Raw genomic sequence first — 22,210 nt, 5'->3', positions numbered from 1 at the left:
ACACATGCACACACATGCACGCCCTACACACATGCCCCCACACACATGCCCCCACACACACTCTCACACACACTCACACACACATGTGCACACACATATACACACACATACACGCACACACATGCCCCACACACATGCACACACACTCACACACATGCACACACTCACACACACATTCGCACGCACACACACACGCACACATACTCACACACATGCCCACACACATGCCCACACACGCACACAAACAGGCACAGCGGGCTCCTGGGCTGCCTGTCCCACCTCTCAGGCTCCTGGTCCCTGCAGTTAGAGAGCTGCCTGAGCTGAGGGTAACGCATGGCGGAGAGGACATTGGTTTTGACGTTGGCCTGGCTCTGAGCTGCAGGCAGGTCGTGGGCAGCAGAGTCCTGCGTGGGCCTCTGCTCGTTTATCTGGGAAACTGACCCGAGAGGGAGCTCCGGCAGGGGCTCTGGGTGACTACAAGGGGGCATGAGCTAGTCCCCCAGAAGGACAGCTTGAAGTCGGGTGGGCCTGCATACCTTGGGGCTCTGATGGCCCTGACCAAGCCGGTGGGCTCGCCGCAGTGTGAAAGGGGGGAGAACCAGCATCTCAGTAACTGCGGGGCGACGTGGGGCCAAGAGCGGTTCCCAAGAGGTATCTGTCCGCGTCTGGCTCTCTGCCGACCCCACCCAGGGGGCGAGCCGGGCCTTGCCCTCCCCCTCCCTCTCCTTGCACCTCTATCCCTCCCATCCTTCTTCCCAGCCCCTGTCCTGCCTCCCTCCGCCCCATCCCCGCCCCATCCTGCCCACCGGAAACCCAGACTGGACACCCAGAGCTGCTCTAGCGGTCTGAGCTCCCGCCTACCCCCGCGGTCCTGGGAGAAAAGCAGGAGGGGGCAGGTCCGGGGCTGCGGGGCGGAGCGGTGCCAGCCGGGGGGCGTGTCGGGCTCGGCCAATGAGAGCGCGGAGCTCGCGGGCGGGGGCGGGGTGTCCGGGTTGGCCTCGGGGGCGGGGAACTGGGAGGGTAGGTGTCCCAGGGCACCCTGAGTGGGCCGGGGCCTGAGCCCAGCCCCGGAAGGGCAGGCAAGCCGGAGCTCACCCCACGAGGGCTCACCTCGCCAGGACGGTGCCCAAGCCGACCCCTGGGAAGGCAGGTACCGAGCTCCCTTCAGCACCCCTGCCAGCCAGGTGCCCCGACCTGCTGCTCTCACCCTCTGCCCCCGCTTGTCGCAAGTTCCCTGCACCCCAGGATGGGGAGTCTGGCCACGGCCCCTGGTCCCTCTTTGATGTCACCCCCCTCCCCACCCCTGGGTCTGGGTTCTGAAGGCGACCCTTGGGCCCAATGTACAGCTGGGTGTTCATTTGGCAAAACTTGGTGGAGGCCTCCATGGAACCGCAGATTCTGGCTACAGCTGGTGGGGGGGTGGTGTGGGGAGCAGACAGGGCCTGGCTCCAGAAGGCCCTCTGGTGTGGAGGAGCTGGGCAAAATAGGCTGTTGGCTGAGAAGCGCTTCACAGGGGCAGTGGAAGTGGGGCCCTGTGGGCCTAAAGACCCGCCCGACACACACACACACACACACACACACACACACACACACGAGTCACCTACCTGAGCTGTGGTCAGCGACCACTCTGGCCTCGGTTTCCATCTCAAAGTCAGGCCCTGAGCCCAGCCATGCTGGACAGGAGGCTTCCATCTGGGTCCACGGTGGCAGTGTGCCCAGAGCCCCAGAGTCGTCCGTCGAGGAGGGGAGGGACACTTGATCTCCAAGAGCAAGACTGGCCCAAGGGCTCTCGGCGGCGAGAGGCTGCAGAGCCCCACTGAGAGTCCAGCACCCCGACCTCTCCCCTGGGCCCTCTGGGTGCCGCCCGCCTCCCGCCCCATGACTCAGCACCCTCGCCCAGTTCAGGAGGACTTTTGCTCCCTGCCCGCTCCTGCAGCCTCCCGTTCTTATCCCGGCAGGGTCTTCCAGCAACACCTGCCCAGCATGCGGAAAGTCGGGGCCCCCAGCGGAATGGGCCCCCTGGGCCGCTCGGGGGTCGTGCTGCTCACGTACGTGCTGGCAGCCCTGGAGCTCACCTGCCTCTTCATGCAGTTCTCGATCATGCCCGTGAGTACCCTTCCCCGGGTCGCCTGGCCTGGCCCCCTCACCCTCCTTCGGGCCCTGGCGGGGCCCGAGGTCTGGCCTGATGCTGCCAGGCTCCTCTCTCTGGGGCCCCTTGCCACACTGGAGCTGAGCCAGTTGAGGTACCCGGGGACTGTGCCTCCGGGTCCCCCATCAGCAAGCCCTGGGCTCTGTCGCTCCCGCCCCAGCTGGGGGCCTTGGCCCTCTTCACCCACCAGCCTGACACCCGCGCGGCTCACTTCCTAGTCCCGCTCAGCCCTCTTCCGCAGAGCTCCCCGCAGCGGGGGCCCTCCCCCTAGCACCCGCCAGGTACCCGGAGTCACTTCCCCTCAGGTCCTGGTTGGTCCGGCCTCCTGAGGCTTGCCCACACCCTGCGCTGTATGCCATGGTCTTGGATCGCTCTGTCTCCCCAGCCAGGATGTGAGGGCGGGGCTAATCCGGCTGGTTCTCTGCTGCCTGCCCTGGTCTGGACTCTGCCTGGCCCCCAGCAGCCCCTGGGTTTCTGTGGCCCCCATGGCTCGCTGGTGCCCACCCACTCAGCATCCTCCCCCATTCACTCGTGTCTGTTCATTCCACAACCCCGTGTGCAGCTGGCCTGCTGGGACTCGCCCTGCTGGGGCAGCAGCTCCCAGTGGACTTTGGAAGACTGGAGCTCCAGAGGCCCTTGTCTGCCTGGTCTGGGTGGGACCGTGGCCCTAGCCACTGGCCACTTTTTAAAGTTCCCCAGGAGATTCTCATAAGCAGCTTGGGCCTGGGGATCTGGGTGGGAGTGGGTATGGACATTGTTATAAGTCCAGCCATGGCGGGGGTCCCTGGCCAAACCGCAAGCCCAGCTCCCCCGCCTCCCAAGCCCGGCTCATCTCCACCGGGCTGGTCTAAGCCCTGTATCCCCTCCTTGGCAGCCAAGGGGCCCCAGCAGGTGCCCCGCTGCCCTTCAGAGAGCCGGTGCTGGAGTGATGAGCGAACATGAGATCCTGAGAACTCAGGGCTCCCAGTGCCACCTGCCCTCCCACCGGCTCTCCTGGGGGGTGGACTGTGTCTGCTCCACAAAGGCTCGCAAGCACCCCAAGTGCCTGTCCTCAGAGCTCAGAATATCGCAGAGCACAACGCGGCGTGGGCCGCAGGCACCCCGCCACTGGTGGTCCTGAGCATGGGTGACGCCCTCCGACAGCAGACAGCGTGTCAGTAGACTGTGCTGCAGGAGGGCGCCTGGGGCTGTGAGGAGCGTGGCGGGTTTGGGGTCAGCGGGGCTGCCCGAAGAAGGCAACCCTGTACAAAGCCTTAAAGGAGACATGGGAGTGGGCTGGCCAGTACAAAGGCCCTGGGGCAGCTGTGTGACCAGTGCTGGAGGGGAGAAGGTGCTGAAGCCAGGAAGGGCTGCAGGGACCCCCAGGGTGGAAGCATCAGCAGGAGCTGGTCTTAGAGGAAAACCAGGAGCCAGTTCTGGACGTGCTGAGGTCCGAGGGCTTTTAGACACTGAGTGCTAGGCCAGGGCAAGATGGGGTCTGCCTCACACCCTTGAGGTGTATCCCGAAGAAGGGAAGGGGGGCCAGCAGCTGCCTTCACCGAGCTCTGAGTCCCTGGAGCCTGGACCCAGAGGCCCTGTCAGGCTGCCCACTACGATATGAGCAGCTGAGTCCAGGGTCACGGGTCACCCCAGATGCATCATGGGGCGGTCAGAGCCAGACCCTCGATTCCCTCACACGCTGCTCAGAGCTACCCTTCCTCCCCCTTCCCACCAAGGACCCCGGATCGCAGGTGCTGGGGTCCTTCCAGGCCCCTCCCACGGACCCCTCCTATGTTTCAGTACCTCTCCCGGAGGCTGGGCCTGGACTCTGTCGCCTTTGGCTACCAGCAGACTGTGTTTGGTGTGCTACAGCTTCTGGGCGGGCCGGTGTTCGGCAGGTACGGTGGGGTGGGGAAGTTAGGGGGCCCTCGTCCCATGATGACTTAGACCTTCCCTTGAGAGGTCATGGCCTGGGTGACTCCAGGTTCCCGGACCTCACACTGGGCCCCACTAGAGGGATGGCAGCCCCTGAGGCACGGATGAACTTTGACCCTTTGTTGTTCCGTGGCTCAGTTGTGTCTGACTCTTTGTGACCTTCACCATCTCCTGGAGCTTGCTCAAACTTTGTCCCTTTAGTGCTGGGTTAGCTCCCAGGGTGTCCTGACCCATGCTGCTGCTGCTGCTAAGTCGCTTCAGTCGTGTCCGACTCTGTGTGACCCCATAGACGGCAGCCCACCAGGCTCCCCCGTCCCTGGGATTCTCCAGGCAAGAGTACTGGAGTGAGGTGCCGTTGCCTTCTCCTGTCCCGACCCATAACCGTCACTAATTCTGGTTTGTGGCTGGAGAGAGGATGTAGCTGGTGAGGGTCTCGTGGCTATAAATGCCCTGCTCTACTGAGCTGGGGGGTTCCACCAGCAACTTTTCTGGGAAAGAGAATTCTGGGGACTGGGACTCCCACTCGTCTTAATGCTCTGGGGGCACTGGGCTCACCCTGCTGCAAACCCTGGAGTGGACAGATCAATGTGGCAGGAGTCAGATCTCAGAGGCACTCCATGGAAGAGAAGGGGCTCCAGACCCAGTAAGGCAGGACAGAGCAGGGGTCTTGGGGGTGGGGGGCGTTCCCCACTTGCACGCAGGAAGAGCTTTCTGAAAGCATGCATCCCACAAGTTATTCACTAGGAGAGGGAGTGACCGAGTGGGTCAGACTCCCCAAGGTCACTGAAGACTGCCGCATTGGAAGGGTGGAGAAACAGGCCCGGCGAGGAGGGAGGCGCGGACCTAGGCTCTCTGGCACCCTCACAACACCGGGACCTCTCTGCGGCCCAGCTTCTCAGCCATCCCAAGGGGCGGGTGTGGGGCAAAAGAGGGGCAGCCCTGCCTTCTGCCGGTGAGGGTCATGGATGTGGGCCCCCCAGGTTCGCAGACCAGCACGGGGCGCGGGCAGCCTTCACGCTGTCCTTCCTGGCCTCGTCCGCCCTCTACCTGCTCCTAGCGGCCGCCTGCATCCCCGCCCTGCCTGGCGTGGCCTTACTCTTCGCCTCGCGCCTGCCGGGTGCACTCATGCACACGCTGCCAGGTAGGGCGCCCTCGGCAACATGTCCCAGCTATCGGCAACATGCCCCAGTTGTCGGGGCCCAGGGCTGGACTGGAGGGGGCGGAGGGCGGGGCGGGGGGCTCGGTGTGGGCGTGACCTGAGCCGGGGGCGCTGCGGACGCCACCCTCAGGGGCCCTGGACGCTGATGGAGGGGTGATGTACGGGGTGGGCTGTGCTTCCACGGGGCTGAGCAGAGGGGGTGGGGAGCATGCGGCCTGCGGACAAGTCGGGGTGCAGCTGGTGACGCGGGGCGGGGGGCGTGGTGACGCGGAGGGGGCAGGTCGGAGGAGCGGACGGGCGTGGCCTGTGGGGAGCGGGGCGCGGTGGGGAGGCGTGGCCTGGCTCCGTGGGGGTCCTCGCGGCTCAGCCCGCGTCCCACCCGCCAGCTGCCCAGATGGTCATCGCGGACCTGTCCACACCTGAGGAGAGGCCCGCGGCCCTGGGCCGGCTGGGCCTGTGCTTCGGCGTCGGTCTCATCTTCGGCTCCCTGCTCGGTGGAACCCTAAGCAGCTCGTTCGGGTGAGTGTCCGGGGCGCGGGCCGGGCCGGGGTTGGCGCTGGCCAGCCAGGCCCTCAACCCGGCCCCGCCGCCCTCCGGGCCTTAGTTTCCCCATGGGCACCCTGACCTGGTGGGAGCGCAACCGGCTGGAACCTCCGGGTGGGCGTGGGCATCCAGGGGCGTGGCCTATGCGGTGGGCGGGGTCTGAAGGCTTCGACAAGCGAGTTCCGTACACCACGTGGGTTCCTCAAATGTCAGGCGGGAAGACCTCCAGGGAGGCAAAGGCCCTCACATGGGGACGCGAGGCCTGTGAAGCTGGAGTGGACGGAGCGGGGGTGGGCAGCGCGTCAGGCCGTGGAGCCCTCAAGCAGGGGCCCGGGGTAACCTGGCTGCTGTGTCGAGGTTGTGGGGGCTGGGGCCACAGCAGGGAGACCAGAGGTGGGGACGGAGCTGGTCCAGGCGGGAGAGTACGGCGGCTGGACCAGGGGCGGCCGTGGTGGGCAGAGGGCAGCGGCGGGATCTGGGGTGGTTTTGCTGATGGCTGGGGGGTAAGTGTGAACGCAAGACCATGCTTGGACTTGGGCTGGGCCTGGGGGAGCCGTGAGCCTCGCTGAGGTCCCTGCTACCCGGGCTACCAGCAGGAGTTGGGCCCCCACCAGGGTGAGTCTGGTGCCCGGTAGATGCATGAGGGAGTTCCTGAGTGGGCTGATGGGGGGTCTGAGCTGGAGAACAGGGCCGTGCTCTCAAGTGGGGGGTTTCTAAGTCCTGGGAACTACTCCAGAGGGGGGCTGGGGCCCAACGCTTCGTGTTAGAAGCCAGGAATTAAGAAAAGCCACCTGGAGGACCCAAAGAGATGGGATTCAGGGGGGTATCCAGGCCTGAGGGTCAAGGACGGAACCCACCGTCCACGACTGTGGACTCCCCCTGGACCGGGGCCACCTCCCTCCCTGCTCAGCGCGGGCGGGAGCCTGGTTCGGTAGATGGGCCCCGGGACAAGGGAGAGGGCCTCTGTGTGCCCAGGGAGAGACGAGAGAGGGTCAGGGGCTGTGAGTGAGAAGGAGCACCTGGGGCGTGATGAGAGGTGGGGCAGGGGGCAGCCCCACCTGCAGACCCTGGGGGTCAGGATCAGAACCAGGACTGGGGCTTCACCTCCCAGCCCAGCCACTTGCTTCCCTGGGCCCTGGGCAGGTTTGCTCACCTTGCAGAGTGCACACACCCAGAGGCCTCCTCGGGCCAGCCCCCCATCCCTCCTGTCTTTACCTGCCCTTGTCCCCAGCGTAGCTGCTGACCCAGGAAAGACCACTCACTTCCCTCCCCCTCCTCAGTCAGTCAGTTCAGTCGCTCAGTCGTGTCTGACTCTTTGCGACCCCATGAATCGCAGCACGCCAGGCCTCCCGGTCCATCACCAACTCCCGGAGTTCACTCAGACTCACGTCCATCAAATCCGTGATGCCATCCAGCCATCTCATCCTTGATCGTCCCCTTCTCCTCCTGCCCCCAATCCCTCCCAGAATCAGAGTCTTTTCCAATGAGGCAACTCTTCGCATGAGGTGGCGAAAGTATTGGAGTTACAGCTTCAGCATCAGTCCTTCCAATGAACACCCAGGACTGATCTCCCCCTCCTAGAAGCCCCCAAATTCACACCATCCCTGCCCTCACCTTCCAGGGCATTCCACTAGCTTCCCAATTCCATCCTGAGGTCTGAGGCACTTTCTTTGATGGGTGGGGAAACCAGAGCCCCACAGAAGGTAAGGCCCCCCTCAGTGGAGCTCCCAATACCCCCTCAAGGCCCCGGGAAGTGGGGGTCCTCTGGGGCCCTGACGCCCCACAGCAGGGGCTGGCCCCTGTCTCCTTGTTCGGCCTCTCTGCTGGCCTCAACCTGCTCTGCCTCCCAGCACAGCCCACGGCAAGGGCAGGCTGGATGCAGAGGCCTCATTCCCACCCCTCCTCCCCCTTGATGGAAACTGCAGCAGGGGGTGAGGTCTCCCTGGCTGTTTCTGCCTGCCCATCCCAGCCCCCCCTACCCTAAAGGCCCCTAAAGGCCCCAACCATGCCCCACCCCCCCAACACCACCAGGGAGCAGGTGGAGGGAGGAAGTGGCCTTGGCAGCTGCTGCCCTGGGCTAGGTACTGGTATAACTGGTTTAGGCCCAGCCTGCGGCTCAGGGCTGGGAGGCCCGGCTACTGCAGAGCACCCAGACCTGAGCCCTGAGTCACTCAGCAGGTGAGGGGCAGCTCCGTGACTCAGGGCCCCCAGCTTGGCACCTGCAGCCTGGGGAGACCTCCACCACCCCCTCCCCCAGGGCGGCCGCGTGCCCCCGGGGTGGGCAGCACCAGCCTGCCTAGCCCGCCACAGCTGGGTCCTGGTGGGGTGCGGGGGCGAGTCTGGGGGATTGGCTCCGACATTTGAGAAACAGCGGCCACCTGTCAGGCGCTGCTGAGGGTGCAAGCCCAGGCCGGAGGCTAGACTTAGTGCGGGGGTCTCTGCGGGACCCCCTGCTCCTCTGGGCACTGAGGGGCTGCCCCACAGTCACAGATAGCACTGAGCCCGCAGGCCAGCACCCAAGGGCTCTGTTCCCCTAGAGGTGACCCATCCGGGCATGCTACTTATCCAAGCCGGGGCTGGGAGCGCCTCCAGCCACAGACCTTAGAGGTCAGGCCAAGCTGAGCTCAGTGTCCCTGGCCAGCCTTCCTGGGTGCTAAGCGATCCCAGTCCCATGCCATGCCCAAAGGGCCCTGTGACTCGGTCAGTGTGACCCCCTCCTTATCTGGAGGCCTGGGAAGGCTGGTCTCCCCCAGGACCATGCCTCAGCCCCTGGACGCAGGGACGGGAAACCCTCACCCTGCTGCTGGAAGGCTCCCAGCCCAGTGAAAATCTGGGGTCAACGAGCAGACACCGGGGCTGCCCCAAGCGGCTCTGAGGAGACTCAGGGCAGCCAGGCTGCCTGCTCCACCGCCTCTTGCTCCGGCTCACCGAGGCCGTGTCGCCTCCCCACCCAGGGGTCATGCAGGCCCTGCAGACGGACCCTGGTGTGTCAGGCCCTCGGGGGTCCATAGATGGGGCGCGAATGGCTGAGATTAGTGGGGCTGGACCTCAGCTGAGACCTGTCAGCTGGACAGGGCTCTGGGAAAGCCCGCGCAAAGGCAGAAGGAGCTGGGGGCTTGCCTGGGGACCTGAGTGGGCAGAGGCTTGGCAGGCACAGAGGCTGGACTGCGAAGGGTTAGGCCGGACATGGCTTTAGGGCTGTTTTCTGGCACTTGAAGCCAAAGAGGGGCTGAGTCAGGGGTGGCCCCTTAAGGCATCCATTGTCAGACACGTTTCCACCCACAGTGCCGTGGGCCAGGGCTCAGCTAGGACAGGGGGCTTCTCCCCCCAAGTTCAGACCAGGTGGCTGGTGACTCCAGGAGGCCCCTCATAGCCAGGCTCCACCTGAAGCTGGGCCCAGCTGACCGCAGGCCTCTCCAGGAGGGACAGGATCAGGGAGCGCAGGTCGGGAGGCTCTGGGGGGGACCTTGGCGGGAGCAGTACCCCCTGGGGGCCCTGGAGCTGATGGGGAGGGCAGCTTCAGGCTCATGAGGAGTGGTCACCTCAGAGCTGGGCGGGAGCTGGACGGTGTCGGGCAGAGAGGATGAGTGAGCAGGTCTCACACAAGGTGAGCAGGTGGACAGGCTTCCTGCCCGCCTGATAAGGTCAGATCGGCAGATTCCGGGCCCTGAGATAAGGATGAAAGGCAGTGTTTTTGCTGCTGCTGACGTTTGACCAGTGCCCGTGGCAGCTGCAACCAGCTTTGGCCGGTTCCAGAGGCGTCCCCCGGCGGGAAGCAGGCACCCTGGAGCCCAGGAGGGCCCCCGGGAGCTCAGCCCTCACTGGCATCTGAGGAAAGGTGGTCACCCAGCAAGCTAGCCACCGAGAAGGGACAGAGCTCGGTGCCCTGAGTCCGACCCAGGGCCTTTGAGGGTCCCTAGGGTCTGTCCGTTCAGTTTCCCATTAACCCATCCGACCAAAGGCAAGAGGGAGTGAGTGGACAAAGGCGCGAACCTGCCTACCTCGTGGCCCACGCCCAGTTTGTATTAAATAAAAGCGGTCCAGTGAGCCAGGCGCCAGACGGCCCAGAGCCCCACCTGCCTGAGCTGCACCCCAAAGGTGCCTGGGCCGAGGGCAGACTCGGGGGGTGCGCCGACCACAGAGCAGCGGCGAGCAGGGGCAGGAGGTGAGAGGGCGTCCCCACTGAGAAGCCCCCACCGTGGGCAGCTTCCTCCCGTCCTGCACTCCCCTTGCTGCCGTCTTGTCTGGGGGAATCGGAGAGCGCTCTGCATGCAGAAGGACATCCCGGCCTCCCCGGCCAGCGGGGGCCCCCACGCCCTCCCGGGGCCTGCCAGCGGCCCTGTGCCCCTTCAGTTCACTGGCCACCCCCCACGGGACAGGAGAGAACCCCCAGAGAAGGGGCCTGGCGCCCAGCTGCCCACCCTCGCTTGTCACTAGCCTCCCAGAATAACCGTCTAAGTGGCTGCCTCTGCTCTCACGCGTTTCCGGGGCCTCTGGCAAAGAAAGCTCGTTTTGTCCTTGCCCGGGCAGGCCTAGAGCAGTGACGTGTGGGCCTCGGAGGCCACAGTCTTGAAGAAAAGGCCCTTCTCTCTGGCTACCAGGGCTGGCGTGTCCCTGCCATCTGGGGAAAGGAGCTGTGGGGTTCAAACCCACCCACATTGGACGTCTCCCGGGGCGTCCAGGGTCCTCTGACCTTTCCCACCTGGCAGCCGATGGACACGCCCATTTGTCCAGAACCCGGGCAGCCAGAAAGTCCAAACGTTCTGCATCCCGGGCAGTGGGCATCGGCCGGGGGACCAGAGCTGGGCCCGTGGAGGGGGCGGGGTTCAGGGCCTGCTGCAGCCCTGACCAGCAGTATGAGCCCTGGCAGGTCTCAGCCCAGAAATGAGGGCAGCCGGGGCCCAGCCTCTCTGTACGGAGTCCCCACGGGCTTCCCTGATCCCATGTGAGGAGACCCCTGTCCTCCCCGGGGCTCCCCGGGGAGCTGTGCGTGTGCACATGTGGGCACCTGTGCTGGAGCTGGGGCGGGAGAGTCCTCTCTCTGAAGTCTGAGGAGAGTCAGGGGCAGCTCATGGCTGCCCTGTCTGAGGGCACAGGGAGCCTCTCCCAGGACACTGATGGGGTCTGGGCCAGGACAGCTGTCGTCCGTTTGGTCCACAGTCTGGCCCACGGGGGTCTCAGAGGAGGGTCCCACCCAGGCCCCCGCACCCTAGGGGGGCAGATAGTGGCCCTGGAGTAGAGCAAGCCCTTCTCAGAGGATAGGGTACCCGCTGTGGAGGAGGGCAGGGCCTCACAGAGAGGGCCCTTGCAGGATGTGTAGGAGTTTTCTCTGCTGTGGAGAGGCAAGGTGTTCTGCCATGCCCAGGCCTGGAGGTCCATGCAGCCTGGCTCAGTAAGAAGCTCCCGTTTCTCTCCTTTAGCCTTCAGGAGGAGACAGGGACAGTCAGAAAGGCCAGGCCCCAGTGCCCTTGCTCCTGGCTGACACACACGGCCTGCCTGGGGCTGGAGGCCGAGGCCCGCCCTTGTGGTCCTGGGGGGTCGCAGGCTGAGTGTCCATGCGCTGACCCAAGGAGGGGAGCACGCCCTCAGGAGTGAAAGCCAAGGGGAGAGAATGAGTCACAGCCTTGGTGGGAGCGCAGGCAGGTGGGCAGGCGCCCTAAGGGCTGTGTCCTGGGTCTAGGGGCCAAAGGCCCCCCACCCTGCAGGCCCAGCCTGCCCAACGCCCTCCTGGAAGTGGGGCCTCCTGAGACTCACTAAGTGCCGGCCTGTCCTCCCCAGGAGGGCAGGGAGGGCTGACGGTCCCCCAGACACAGATGGGCCGGCAGGAGTCCCTCGGCCTTCCATGTGGGCGTGTGGGGCTGAGACTCAAAGCCAGGCCCTGGCCCACCAGGCACATCGGGGCCAGTATCTCCAGCCGCTCCTGGTGCCCCAGCCCCAGTGCCACCTGGCACCCCACTCACTGTGAGCCAGTACTGTGCCTTTCCTGAGTCACCCAGGGCAACAGTCACCTTCTCAGCCTCCACGCTGGGCAGCCCCTCCAGTCCCGCCGAGGCGGAGGCCGGAAGGCTTTGGGGAACGGGTCTTTCCCCTGGGAGCCTCAGTGTCCTGATCCCCAGGGTGGGTGGGACTCTTGGTGCTGCCAGGGGTGTCCAGGGGAGTCTGGGGGCATTCCCCTTGCTGGGTCCCATTCCCCAAACACGGCCCCCAGGGCTCACAGCAACCCTGTCCTTTGGGAGCCTTCTCACCCCTCACAGGCTGGGAGCCGTGCGTCCCCGGGACCGTGGCTGCCCACTCCAGGCCCCTGCCCCCGCCCCTCTGGGGCTCAGCATCCCGCCCCCACGGCCGCCCACCCTCAGAGACCCCCCAGGGACGGGAGGGTCTGTTCCTTCACCCATCCCCTAGTGAATGTGCCCTGAGGATCCCCTGTCCCGCCCTCCAGACCGAAGCCTGGGGAGGTGTGAGGGGTGGGGCGCAAGCTGAGCACAAGCTGTCCAAGCCCCAGTGCGGCTGAAGGGGCAGGGGGCCTGTGTGCCCTGGGGCCCGAGCCCCCGTGACCACGAGTGCCGCCCCCAGGATTCAGTGTCCGGTCGTTGCGGCCCTTGTGGTCACCCTCCTGGGAGCCCTCCTCAGCGCCACCTGCATCCCAGCCAGCACCAAGGGGGCCAGCGTCCACGCCCAGACCACCCCGCCAGGTGAGCCCTGCCAGGTGAGCCCCAGGAGGTACACTGGTCCAGAGGCCCACAAGGCGTGTCCCAGCGGGGCGTCCCTACCCGACGCAGCTGGCCAGTTACAGCCCCCAGGTATGCCCCTTCGGGATGCAGCCAGTGTGAGGAGTGAGCCCTCCGGGCCCAGCAGCCAGCACCCTGGACCTGGGGCCCGTGCTCCCCCAGCCCAGCCCTCCCTCAGGGACACTGCCAAGACCACAGCGAGCCAGAGCAGCTGTGGCGGCAGGGGCTGTGCCCCGAGCAATGGGCCCGCAGGGCCAGGGGCATTCAGCCGCTGTCCGGTGGGCTGACAGCCACTCCGCGTGCCACAGGGAAACCCAAAGCCAGCGTGTTTGATCTGAAGGCCATCACCCGCCTGCTGCTGCAGCCAGGTGTCCTGCCGGTGTTTCTGGTCAAGGTCATCTGCGGCCTCCCCATAGGTGAGTCCAGGGCCGGCCGGGGCGGCCAGGAGTTCTGGGGTCCGCGGCCGGGAGTGTCCATGGCCTAGAGTCCCAAGGTCTGCAGCCGGGAGCTCCGGGGTCTGCAGCCTAGAGTCCCAGAGGTCCGCGGCCTAGAGTCCCAGGGGTCCGTGGCCAGGAGTCCCGAGGTCCACCACTGGGAGTTCCGGGGTCCATGGCCCAGAGTCCCAGGGGTCCGCAGCCGGGAGTCCCGGGGGTCCGCTGCTGGGGGTTCCGGGATCCGCAGCCCAGAGTCCCAGGGGTCCGCGGCCCAGAGTCCCAGGGGTCTGCAGCTGGGAGTCCCGGAGTCCGCCACTGGGAGTTCCGGGGTCCGCAGCCCGGAGTCCCGGGGGTCCGTGGCTGGGGGTTCCGCGGTCCATGGCCTAGAGTCCCAAGGTCTGCAGACGGGAGCTCCGGGGTCTGCGGCCTAAAGTCCCGGAGGTCCACGGCCTAGAGTCCCAGGGGTCCGCGGCCAGGAGTCCTGGGGTCTGCCACTGGGAGTTCTGGGGTCCACGGCCCAGGGTCCCGGGGTCCACGGCCCAGAGTCCCGGGGGTCCGCGGCCGGGAGTCCCAGGGGTCCGAGGCCTAGAGTCCCGGAGGTCTGCGGCTGGGAGTCCCAGGGTCCACCACTGGGAGTTCCGGGGTCCACGGCCCAGAGTCTTGGGGTCCACTGCTGGGGGTTCTGGGGTCCGCGGCCCAGAGTCCCGGGGGTCCGCGGCCAGGAGTCCCAGGGTCTGCCGCTGGGAGTTCCGGGGTCTATAGCCCAGAGTCCCGGGGGTCCGTGGCCAGAGCACAGCCCTTCCTCTGCCCGGCCTCTCATGCTCCAAGACCCCCTGGGCCCCAGGCCCACATCTGTCCCAGCGAGGGTGCGGCCCACAGGTTGGTGCAGGCCTGACCACCCCAGGGCCAGGAGGAGGACAGACCAAGGGTCTCCCCCTCACTTCAGGCCCCAGTCACCCCTGCTTCACAAAAGCTCTTGCTGCCCTGCCCAGCGGCTTCCGAGGCCTCTCAGGACAGTCAGAGAGAAGACAGTGAGTCTGCAGGGGGACACACGCATTCCGCCCACCCCTGCATCCCTTCCCGGGGGCCTGAGGGCGCTCCTGAGCACCGTCAGGCCCAGGAGAGACCCCTCCGAGCCCGTGTCGGGGGTCCTCCGACCCAGGAAGCCTTGCAGAGAACAACTGTGAGGCCTCGCTCACAGGCGCTCAGGCGTTCCCACGTGGGCGCTAAAGGGTTAACTCCTCCTCTGCAGAAATGCCCCCCCTTGCCATCCGGGGAGCCCCGCCCAGCTCACCTGCCCCCAGAACACTCAGGGGGCACGGTGATGGGAACCCAGATCATCGACCTCAGTTCTGGGGCCAAACCCTCCCACTGTGCGTGCCCGGGCCCCGTGGTCTCCCATCCCCTCACCCCCCCAGAGGGCCTTGGGGTCTGCCCACCCCAGGCAAGGGCAGCTCTGGTCACCTTCTCACTGCCTCCGGCGGCCCCGTGGGGCAGGCCCGCCAGGGAGGACCTCAGGGAAGGCTCGCACTGGTCCTCCCTGAGCTGGTCACCGTGGGCAGGCCCCTGGTGCCCTGGTGGGCCAACTGTCAGGGGGTTAGACAGGCACGGCTGCACAGCCCTGACCACTGACCTCTGGCCCCTGACCCCTGCCCGCCCAGGGCTCTTCATGGTCATGTTCTCCATCATCTCCATGGACTTCTTCCAGCTGGACGCCGCCCAGGCCGGCTACCTCATGTCCTTCTTCGGGGTCCTTCAGATGGTGAGTGGTGCCGGGCGCACCGGGCGGGTGGGTTCCCGGCTCTCCCAGGGTCCGAGGGCCTCGCAGACCAGCCCCTCGGCTTCTGAGCAGCACGGTAGCCATCCTGAGTGCCCACCTTTCGGGCGCACCGTCCACCTTCACTTCTGGCTTGTCCCCCCTCCCTGCTCACGGCTCCCACGCCTGCATCTGCACCCACATGCCCTGTCTGCCTGAGCCTTGCAAATGGCGCTAGCAGTAAAGAACCCGCCTGCCAACGCGGGAGGCATAAGAGACGCAGGTTTGACCTCTAGGTCGGGCAGATCCCCTAGAGGAGGGCGTGGCAATCCACTCCAGCATCCTTGCCTGGGAAATCTCACGGATAGAGGAGCCTGGCCAGCTATGGTCCATAGGGTTGCACAGAGTTGGACACGACTGAAGCGACTTAGCACGCACACACACGCACTCTCTGCCCGTCCATCTGCCCGAGGGGGTCCCATCTGAGAGGTGAGAGCAGAGCTTCATCCACACTGGGGACTGGCGAGCCCTCAACCTCCCATCAGGAAGCACGTCAGAGGCCCACGGCCCTCCCCGCGTCCACCAGGGTACCGGTGGTGCCAGGCCAGCTGGGGGTGGGGAGTGGACCCCCATGGGGGGGCGCGTGATCAGGAGAACGGCCGGGCTCTGCGTGCCCCATGCCTGCCCACCGGCGGGGCGACTGTGGTGGGGACAGGTGGCGACGTGTCTGCCGCCCCCCGGGACGTCTGCCTGACAGCCGGCGCGCGGGAGGGGCTATTCTGGGATCTGGCGGACGGCGGAGGGAGCACTGAACCTCTCCGGAAGCGGGTGGCGGTCCCAGCACCTCCAGGCCATCTGCCGCCCGAGCCTCTGGGCCTGGGGCTGGGTTGGACCCCGGACTGAAATAGCCGTTCCGGGGAGGGGCCGGCCCCCCTGCTGCAGTGGGCCTGGCTGCGTGGACTGGGAAGTGCCAGGCTGGTGGGGGAAATAGATAGACAGAAAACAGTAACGCGGATGCTCTGAACTGGGGCCACTGGAGCCTTGTTCTAAACGGCCCCTCCCGGGACGTCCCTGACGGTCCAGTGGTTAGGACCCCAGGCTTCCACTCTAGGGGGCGCAGGTTGGATCCTTGGGTGCGGGAGCTGAGATCCCGCATGTGTGTGTTGCAGCCAAAAATAAATGAATAACAGTTTTTTAAATTTAAAAAAATATATATTTTAAACAAGTAAAATAAGGAGCCGCTCCCAGCCTGCCAGGGGCCTGAGCTCATCCTGGGCTCCCTGAGGCCAGGAGACTGAGGCCAGGCCCTGGCTGAAGTTGGCAGACCCCTTGAGACCCCCAGGGATGGACCTTGATAGCCTCAAGCCTGGTGCAGGGTGAGGGTGGGCCTGCCGAGATGGGCCGGGGGCTCCGGTGCCTGTGATGATGGGGTGGACAGGTGGGTTGGGGGGAGCCTGGGTGCAGCCTGGGAACCCTCCCACAGGCCCACCAGGGAGAGGGGCTGGGGAGGGGCAGCCTGCAGAGCGGCTGGGCGCCAGGCCTCGGGCCTTCAGTCCTGCGGGCGAAGGTGGGGGCAGCTGAGGCCCTGAGCTGTGTCTGTGGAGAGGGCCTCTGCCACCTCCATCCCATCCAGGGTAGGGCTGGTCACCGTGGCTCTGGGGAGGGGAACCCGCTGCTGCTGAAGCTGCCCTGGCAAAGCTCTTCCTGCCCCACCCAAGGGGCTCACCGCGTCCCCCAGCTCCCTGCGTGTGGGGATCCTTGGGGTTGGGATCTCAATGAGGACAGCCCAGGTGGTCCTAACCTGGAAGGGATGCCACTCACTCTCCTCCCCTGGGGGGCACTTGCAGCCCTCTGTCCCTCGAGAACTCTCCTGGGAGGCCCCCCACTGAGCTCTTAGGCCACTGCAGGGATGGAGCTTGTGTCCTGGAGGGGGAACAGAGACCAGCCCCCACCACCTAGGCGTCTGGTGGGTCAGGGGAGACAAAACCCAGGCGAATCAGGCCCTTGGCAGGGCAGCGATTGCTGCCTCAGTAGGGGGGCCAGCCAGCTGGGGGCTCTCCCGCGGCCCAGGGAGAAGCCCGGAGGGAGAGAGGACTGCAGGGAGGGGCTGCAGGTACAAAGGCCCTGGGGTGGCTCGGACGGCCGGAGGGGAGAGGACTGTGCTCTGAAGGCCTGCATGGGGGGTGAGCTGCAAAGCCAAGAAGGACCTGGATTTGCTCAGATGTACTGGCTGTGGGTGGGGCCTTGTGGAGGCCGGGTGTGGTCTTACCAGCTGGCTGCCCCTGCCCCTAGGCTGTGTTAGAGCAGGGGTGGGCAGGGGCAACTGGGTGCCTGTGCCCGTGTGACCTTGGGGGAGGCGGTGGCCGCTCAGGCCAGGGAGGCAGGGAGTGGGCTGGGTGAGCGGACAGGGTCTCCAGGTGGGAGGGTTGGGAGAAAGTGAAATTTCTGACTAACTCTAGTTACTAGTTTACTAACTCTGGTTTCATGTAATAACCTGGAAGGCATGAAAGCTTAGGCTTTTTTTTAAGTTAATGGGAAAATGGAGAGCTGACTCCCAGCACATCAGGATCCTGGTCTCGGGGTCTGTATGAAGAGTGGAGACGGATTTCAGTCTCGCTCCTGGTTTGTTGATTTCCTCTGGGGTGTCAAGTACTAAAAGAAACTTGTCAAGTAGATCTTCCCTTTAAACAAACAAAATGAAGATAAGCAAGTGTGAAAGTGGGAATTTTTTTTTTTTAAGACACCCTTGGTTGTGGTTTGAGACAGTCTCATGATGCCAGGCAGGCAGCAAGGAGAGGGCTCCCTCCTGGTCCATGGGACTGGACACACCCCCACCCCGGGTCACACAGCCCAGAGGGACACTGACCCCCAGCTCCAGTGGGCGCTGCTCCAGCCTCATGGTTCCCCCGGGCACTTCCTGCCTGCCTGGTGGAAGAGGCAGGGACCAGCTAGGGAGCCTCACCCGGGCCTGGGAACGGCCTGTGGGCTGGGCTTGTCCTCTGAGTCACATCCCAGGTGTCAAGGGTGTCCCGGCTCTGGGCTTTTCATCCCACCTCCATGGGGAGGAGCTGAGAGCAGAAGGGGAGCTGAACCTTAACCCAGCCCCTGGCTGGCTGACCCTGGGGCTGAGCTGGTGGGGGGCAGTGGAGGGCAGGACAAGGAGGACAAAGCTGGAGGTGGAGGGCTGAGCAATAGTGGGGGAGGTGTCTCTCGGGGAGCCTGTGGCCCCTTCCTCTCCTGCCCAGGCTCAGGAAAAGCCCACCAGCCTGGGCTCCACCCCACCCCACTCTGAGACCCCAGGCCTCAGTTTACCCGGTCATCATGGGAGTAGCGGCCCGCTGGCCCAGACCCTGGCCCCCAGTAGGTGGTGGCCGAGGCACCTGCCTGCCAGGGCCAGGCCTCGAAAGGGCCAGCTGCTGGAGGACCCCACACGGCCACCAGGGCCCTGGGCTCACATCCCAGTCCAGCCCCCTCCACCGCCCGCCCCCACGTGCCCTAGCCTCCCCATCTGTGGCAGCTCCCAGCTCCCAGACCAGAGGGCCGAGAGGGAGCAGAGGAGTGTGGCGGTGGGCCAGGGCACTTGGGAGGGGGCTCCCCAGGGCCCCAGGGCTGGACTCCGGGCCACACTGTGAGCTCTTCGCCCCATAGTCAGGCCTCCGCCATCCCTGTCAGGAGTTAACCGGTCCTTTCAGGGTTTCCCTGGGGGCTCAGACGGGAAAGAGTCTGCCTGGGACGCAGGAGGCCCAGGTTCGATTCCTGGATCCGGAAGATCCTCTAGAGAAGGAAATGGCAACCCACTCCAGTGTTCTTGCCTGGAAAACCCCATGGACAGAGGAGCCTGGGGCAGGCTACAATCCATGGGGTCGCAGAGTCGGACATGACCGAGCGACTAACACTTTCACTTTCTTCACACCTGAAACAGCAGAGATGCAATAATTTCTGGATGTGGAACGTGTGTGTGCGTGGGTGGGTGCATGTGTGTGCACGTGTGTGAGCCCCAGGCTGCAGGCCTCGTCTCCCCAGAACCTTGGGGCCATCATGGATTCTCAGGCTTGCCCCTCTGCCCTGTGCCTTGTCGCTGCTGGGGCTGGTGGCAGGGGCCCAGGGGTCATGGGCAGCAGGGGAGGCCCCCACGCCAGCCGCAGCCCAAACACCCTCCCAGGCCCAGCCGTGCCCACCTCCGCCCTCTCACCCTCACCCAGGTCATCCAGGGCCTGGTCATCGGGCGGCTGAGCAGCCACTTCTCCGAGGGAGCCCTGCTCCGGGCCAGCGTGCTGGTCTTCAGCGTGGTGGGACTGGCTATGGTGAGAGACTCCCCCCACCCCGTCCCGCTATCCCTGAAGAGAGCAGGGTCCCAGGCCCTCTCCGCTGACCCTCCTCAGGTGCCCAGTCATCACTTGAGCCCCGGGGCTCTCTTGTCCCCAACTCCCACTCAGGACCACCTCAGCGGGACCTCAGGGGTGGGCAAGCCCCCCAGTCACCACAGCCTCCACCTGCCTCCCGCCAGGCGCTGATGGCCAATGTCTTCCACTTCTGCCTCCTGATGCCCGGCCTGGTCTTCAGCCTGTGTGCCCTCAACGTGGTCACCGACAGCATGCTGACCAAGGCCGTCTCGACCTCAGACACGGGTGAGTGAGGTCCCTGGGCCGGGTGAAGGGCAGGCCCTGGGGGGCTCCCCGGCCCTGCTCTCTGGGGAGCTTGATGAGCAGTTTGGGGCAGAGCAGCTGCCCTGAGTGGGGACCAAGTGGGCACTGGGTAGGATGGGTGGCCAGGGGTCTGAGTGGGCAGGGTCAGGGTGGCAGCCCACAAGAGGGTTTAGGTGAGAATCCTGCCCGCCACCCAGCCCAGCCAACCCTGCACCAGGCCCTGCTGATCAGCCCCAGGCCAGCCTGGGGGAAGGGAGGAGGGCTTCCTGGAGGTGGCATCTGGCTTGGCTGAAGTATGCACAGGGTTTCACTAAAAAGGCGAGGAAAGATGGCATCGCAGGCCAGCCCCAGCCAGGGTGTGGGGTGAGGCTCAGAAAGGCTGCTGCAGAGGCTGGTTAGGAAGAGGGCCAGGCACAGAGAATGGCAGGAGGCCAAAGGAGGTGGGGCCAGCGCCGGGATGCCTCCCGATCCCTGCCGGCACAGGCTCAGGTGCCTCCCAAGGGACCAGTGACCGGAGGCTCACAGCAGCCTTAATCTAAGAAGCCCCTGGGCCCCCCAGTGGGGCTCAGACACCCCCAGACACAGACCCCCGAGTCCCACTCTGCAACCCACCTTCCTTCTGGAGGCCAGGGAGTTTCCAATGCGGACTGGGCAGGGGTGGCAAGGGGCGGTCCCTGGACCTGATGCTCCGAAGGCTCCCGCCTCACACTGCCCTATGCATAGTGCTGGTCAAGGCCAGGGGCTCCTGTGGGCTGGCTGCGGTCAAAGGCCTCTGCAGCAGCAGGGCCAGAGAGCTCAGGGTCCCAGCTGACCCTCTGTCGATCCATCTGCATGTCCAGGAGCGGCAGACAGATTCAGACGCCCCGCTGACAGTGGGGAGGCTGCCGGACAAGGCGTCTCCTCAGGGCTGCCTTGGAAACCCCCAGGGTCCCCTAGATCTGACTTTGTGGTCTTGGGAGGCTAGACTGGTCCTGGAGGGCTTCCTGGAGGCAGTGAGCCTATTCTGCCCAGAGGCCGGGAGGAAGAAGGAGGGGAAGACCTGGAGAGATGAGGGCAGGGCCTGCAAGGAAGCAAGAGGAGCGGGCCCAGGTGCCAGGGGCACCACCCCTCAACTCGGAAGGAGCCAGAGCTGGTTCCCAGCGCCAGCCTGGGAACTGGAGACGTTAGAGGGGGTGGTAATTGCTCCCTGGTGTCTGCAGGGCCTGTGGGCGGTGGGAGGAGTTGCTCTGAAATTCCCCCGACGCGGGCCCTGAGCCTGGGCGGGGCCTCACCAGGCCACGCCCACCTGGTCCACGGGCGGGCGGGGCTTTCCAGCGCCGGAGAGGAGCCTCTGAGGACCGCGCAGCCTGCACCTGGGGGCACACGTTGCTTGGTGGCCTGCATACTGCACAGCTGACAAGGGGAGGGTAGAGGCAGGGGTTTCAGGTAGAAGGGGTGCAGGCAGCTAGGTGAGCCTGGGGAGCAGCTGCAAAGAAGGGGGCGTCCTTTGAGCACCTAAATCTCGTCTCTGGCCCTGTGGAGGCGTTCCCTCCAGTCCACTCGTGGGCAGTTAAGGCCACGGGGGTGACCTGGAGTGTATCGTGGCCCACATTACACCCCAGCCCACCCCCAACATGGGGGCCTCCCCAGGCTGGGCCGAGCTGGGCTGGGGTGCTGTGTCCCTGACAGGCTGGGGGGGGCGGGTGGCGCCTGGCCCACGACCTGGAGCCCGGCTCCCCGGCTCCGCCCGTGCTTGGGCACTTTCTGGAGCAGGGCAGAGGCACCACAGCCGGAGGCCGCAGTGCTCCCCATGAGTGGCCCGCAGGGGGCAGACGGGCAGGCAGGCCAGGGGGAGCGAGCTGGGGTGCGGAGCGGAGGATGGTGGGACAGGGAGGCCTGGGCCGTGTCCAGGACATGGGCCGCTGGGGCAGTGATGCTCAGGGACTGGCCAGGCCGGACTTGACCTGCCCTTCCCCGCCACAGGAACCATGCTGGGCCTCTGTGCCTCTGTGCAGCCACTGACACGGACCCTGGGGCCCACCCTGGGCGGCCTCCTGTACCGTAGCTTCGGCGTCCCCGTCTTCGGCCATGTGCAGTTCGCCGTCAACTTCATCGTCCTCCTGGTCCTCTGGAAGCAGCCTGTGCCCCGGAAGATGGACAGAGCCCAGTGACGTTGGCCCCCAGGCAGACTGGCAATAAACTCCCTTGGGACCTCTCGCAGCCTGGTTTCTGCAGGCTCCTGCCTGCTGGACGGGGGGTCTAGGGAGGGGGTGGGGTGCCACTTTGGAGGCTAGAGGGCTTCCTGGAGGAGAAGGCCTGCAGCTGGGCCCCAGGGGTCCAGGGAGAGAAGAATCGCCCAAGAGCATCCCAGCGTGAGGTGGGTCCCAGCCCTGGAGTCCACCACCCAAGCCAGCAAGGGATCCTTCCTGCTGCCATCCAGACGACTCTGCCCGCGTCCCTAGAGATGGAGCTCTCTGCTCACCCGCAGCCCCAATACCGACCCCTTGCCAAGCACACTCTGCCTGCACACCCTCCATAGCCCTTGAAATTGCTTCCGCCGGTGAACAGAAAGAGGACAGGGTCGTTCTAAAAGGTCAGCCATTTGAGGCTTGGGGAAAGTCCGAAGAAGAGAACCCTTGTTTCATGTTGGGGAGCCCAACAGGTAGAGAGCCAGGCCTCCAGGCTTGAGAACCAGGGAGCCGTTCCTCGGCCGCCCCCCACCTCCAGCCCAAGTCCATGGCAAAAGGGCAGCAGACACAGGGCAGCCCGCCGCGCCAAGAGCCAGCGTGGAGAGGACAGCCCTGTCGGGTGTCTGCAGACGCCCTTGAGACCAGGACGGCCACCCTTCCCCCACAGGCTACTTTTAACAAAAGCTATTAAACTTGGAATATTCCATGGCCCC

General features: G+C 65.5%; 1 protein-coding gene across 2 annotated transcripts; it reads left to right on the top strand.

Annotated features, from left to right (window-relative positions):
* The first annotated feature begins 1,050 nt into the window (after positions 1-1,050).
* Positions 1,051-21,523, top strand: SLC22A18 (solute carrier family 22 member 18). Of its 2 annotated transcripts, XM_027959591.3 has the most exons (11): positions 1,051-1,150; positions 1,959-2,106; positions 3,929-4,026; positions 5,044-5,204; positions 5,609-5,741; positions 12,339-12,457; positions 12,802-12,909; positions 14,589-14,689; positions 18,886-18,987; positions 19,191-19,311; positions 21,292-21,523. In XM_027959591.3, the coding sequence occupies exons 2-11, from the start codon at positions 1,984-1,986 to the stop codon at positions 21,477-21,479; spliced, it is 1,254 nt and encodes a 417-aa protein (XP_027815392.1). In that variant the 5' UTR covers positions 1,051-1,150; positions 1,959-1,983; the 3' UTR covers positions 21,480-21,523. The 2 variants fall into 2 exon arrangements, with proteins under 2 accessions (XP_027815392.1, XP_042093824.1); XM_042237890.2 differs by lacking the exons at positions 1,051-1,150; positions 5,044-5,204; positions 5,609-5,741 and having other exon boundaries at positions 1,943-2,106.
* Positions 21,524-22,210: the final 687 nt, after the last annotated feature.

Source organism: Ovis aries, chromosome 21, assembly GCF_016772045.2.
Source record: "Ovis aries strain OAR_USU_Benz2616 breed Rambouillet chromosome 21, ARS-UI_Ramb_v3.0, whole genome shotgun sequence".
In the NCBI taxonomy this organism is placed as follows: domain Eukaryota; kingdom Metazoa; phylum Chordata; class Mammalia; order Artiodactyla; family Bovidae; genus Ovis; species Ovis aries.
The sequence above is the reverse complement of the archived record's forward strand: the minus strand, read 5'-3'. Positions and strand labels throughout refer to the sequence as shown.

Coding starts and splice junctions, on each gene's coding strand:
- SLC22A18 (XM_027959591.3), top strand. CDS start 1,984: ATGCGGAAAGTCGGGGCCCCCAGCGGAATGGGCCCCCTGGGCCGCTCG. Junction 12,458..12,801: donor CGCCCAGACCACCCCGCCAG/GTGAGCCCTGCC, acceptor CGCGTGCCACAG/GGAAACCCAAAGCCAGCGTG. Junction 19,312..21,291: donor CGTCTCGACCTCAGACACGG/GTGAGTGAGGTC, acceptor TCCCCGCCACAG/GAACCATGCTGGGCCTCTGT.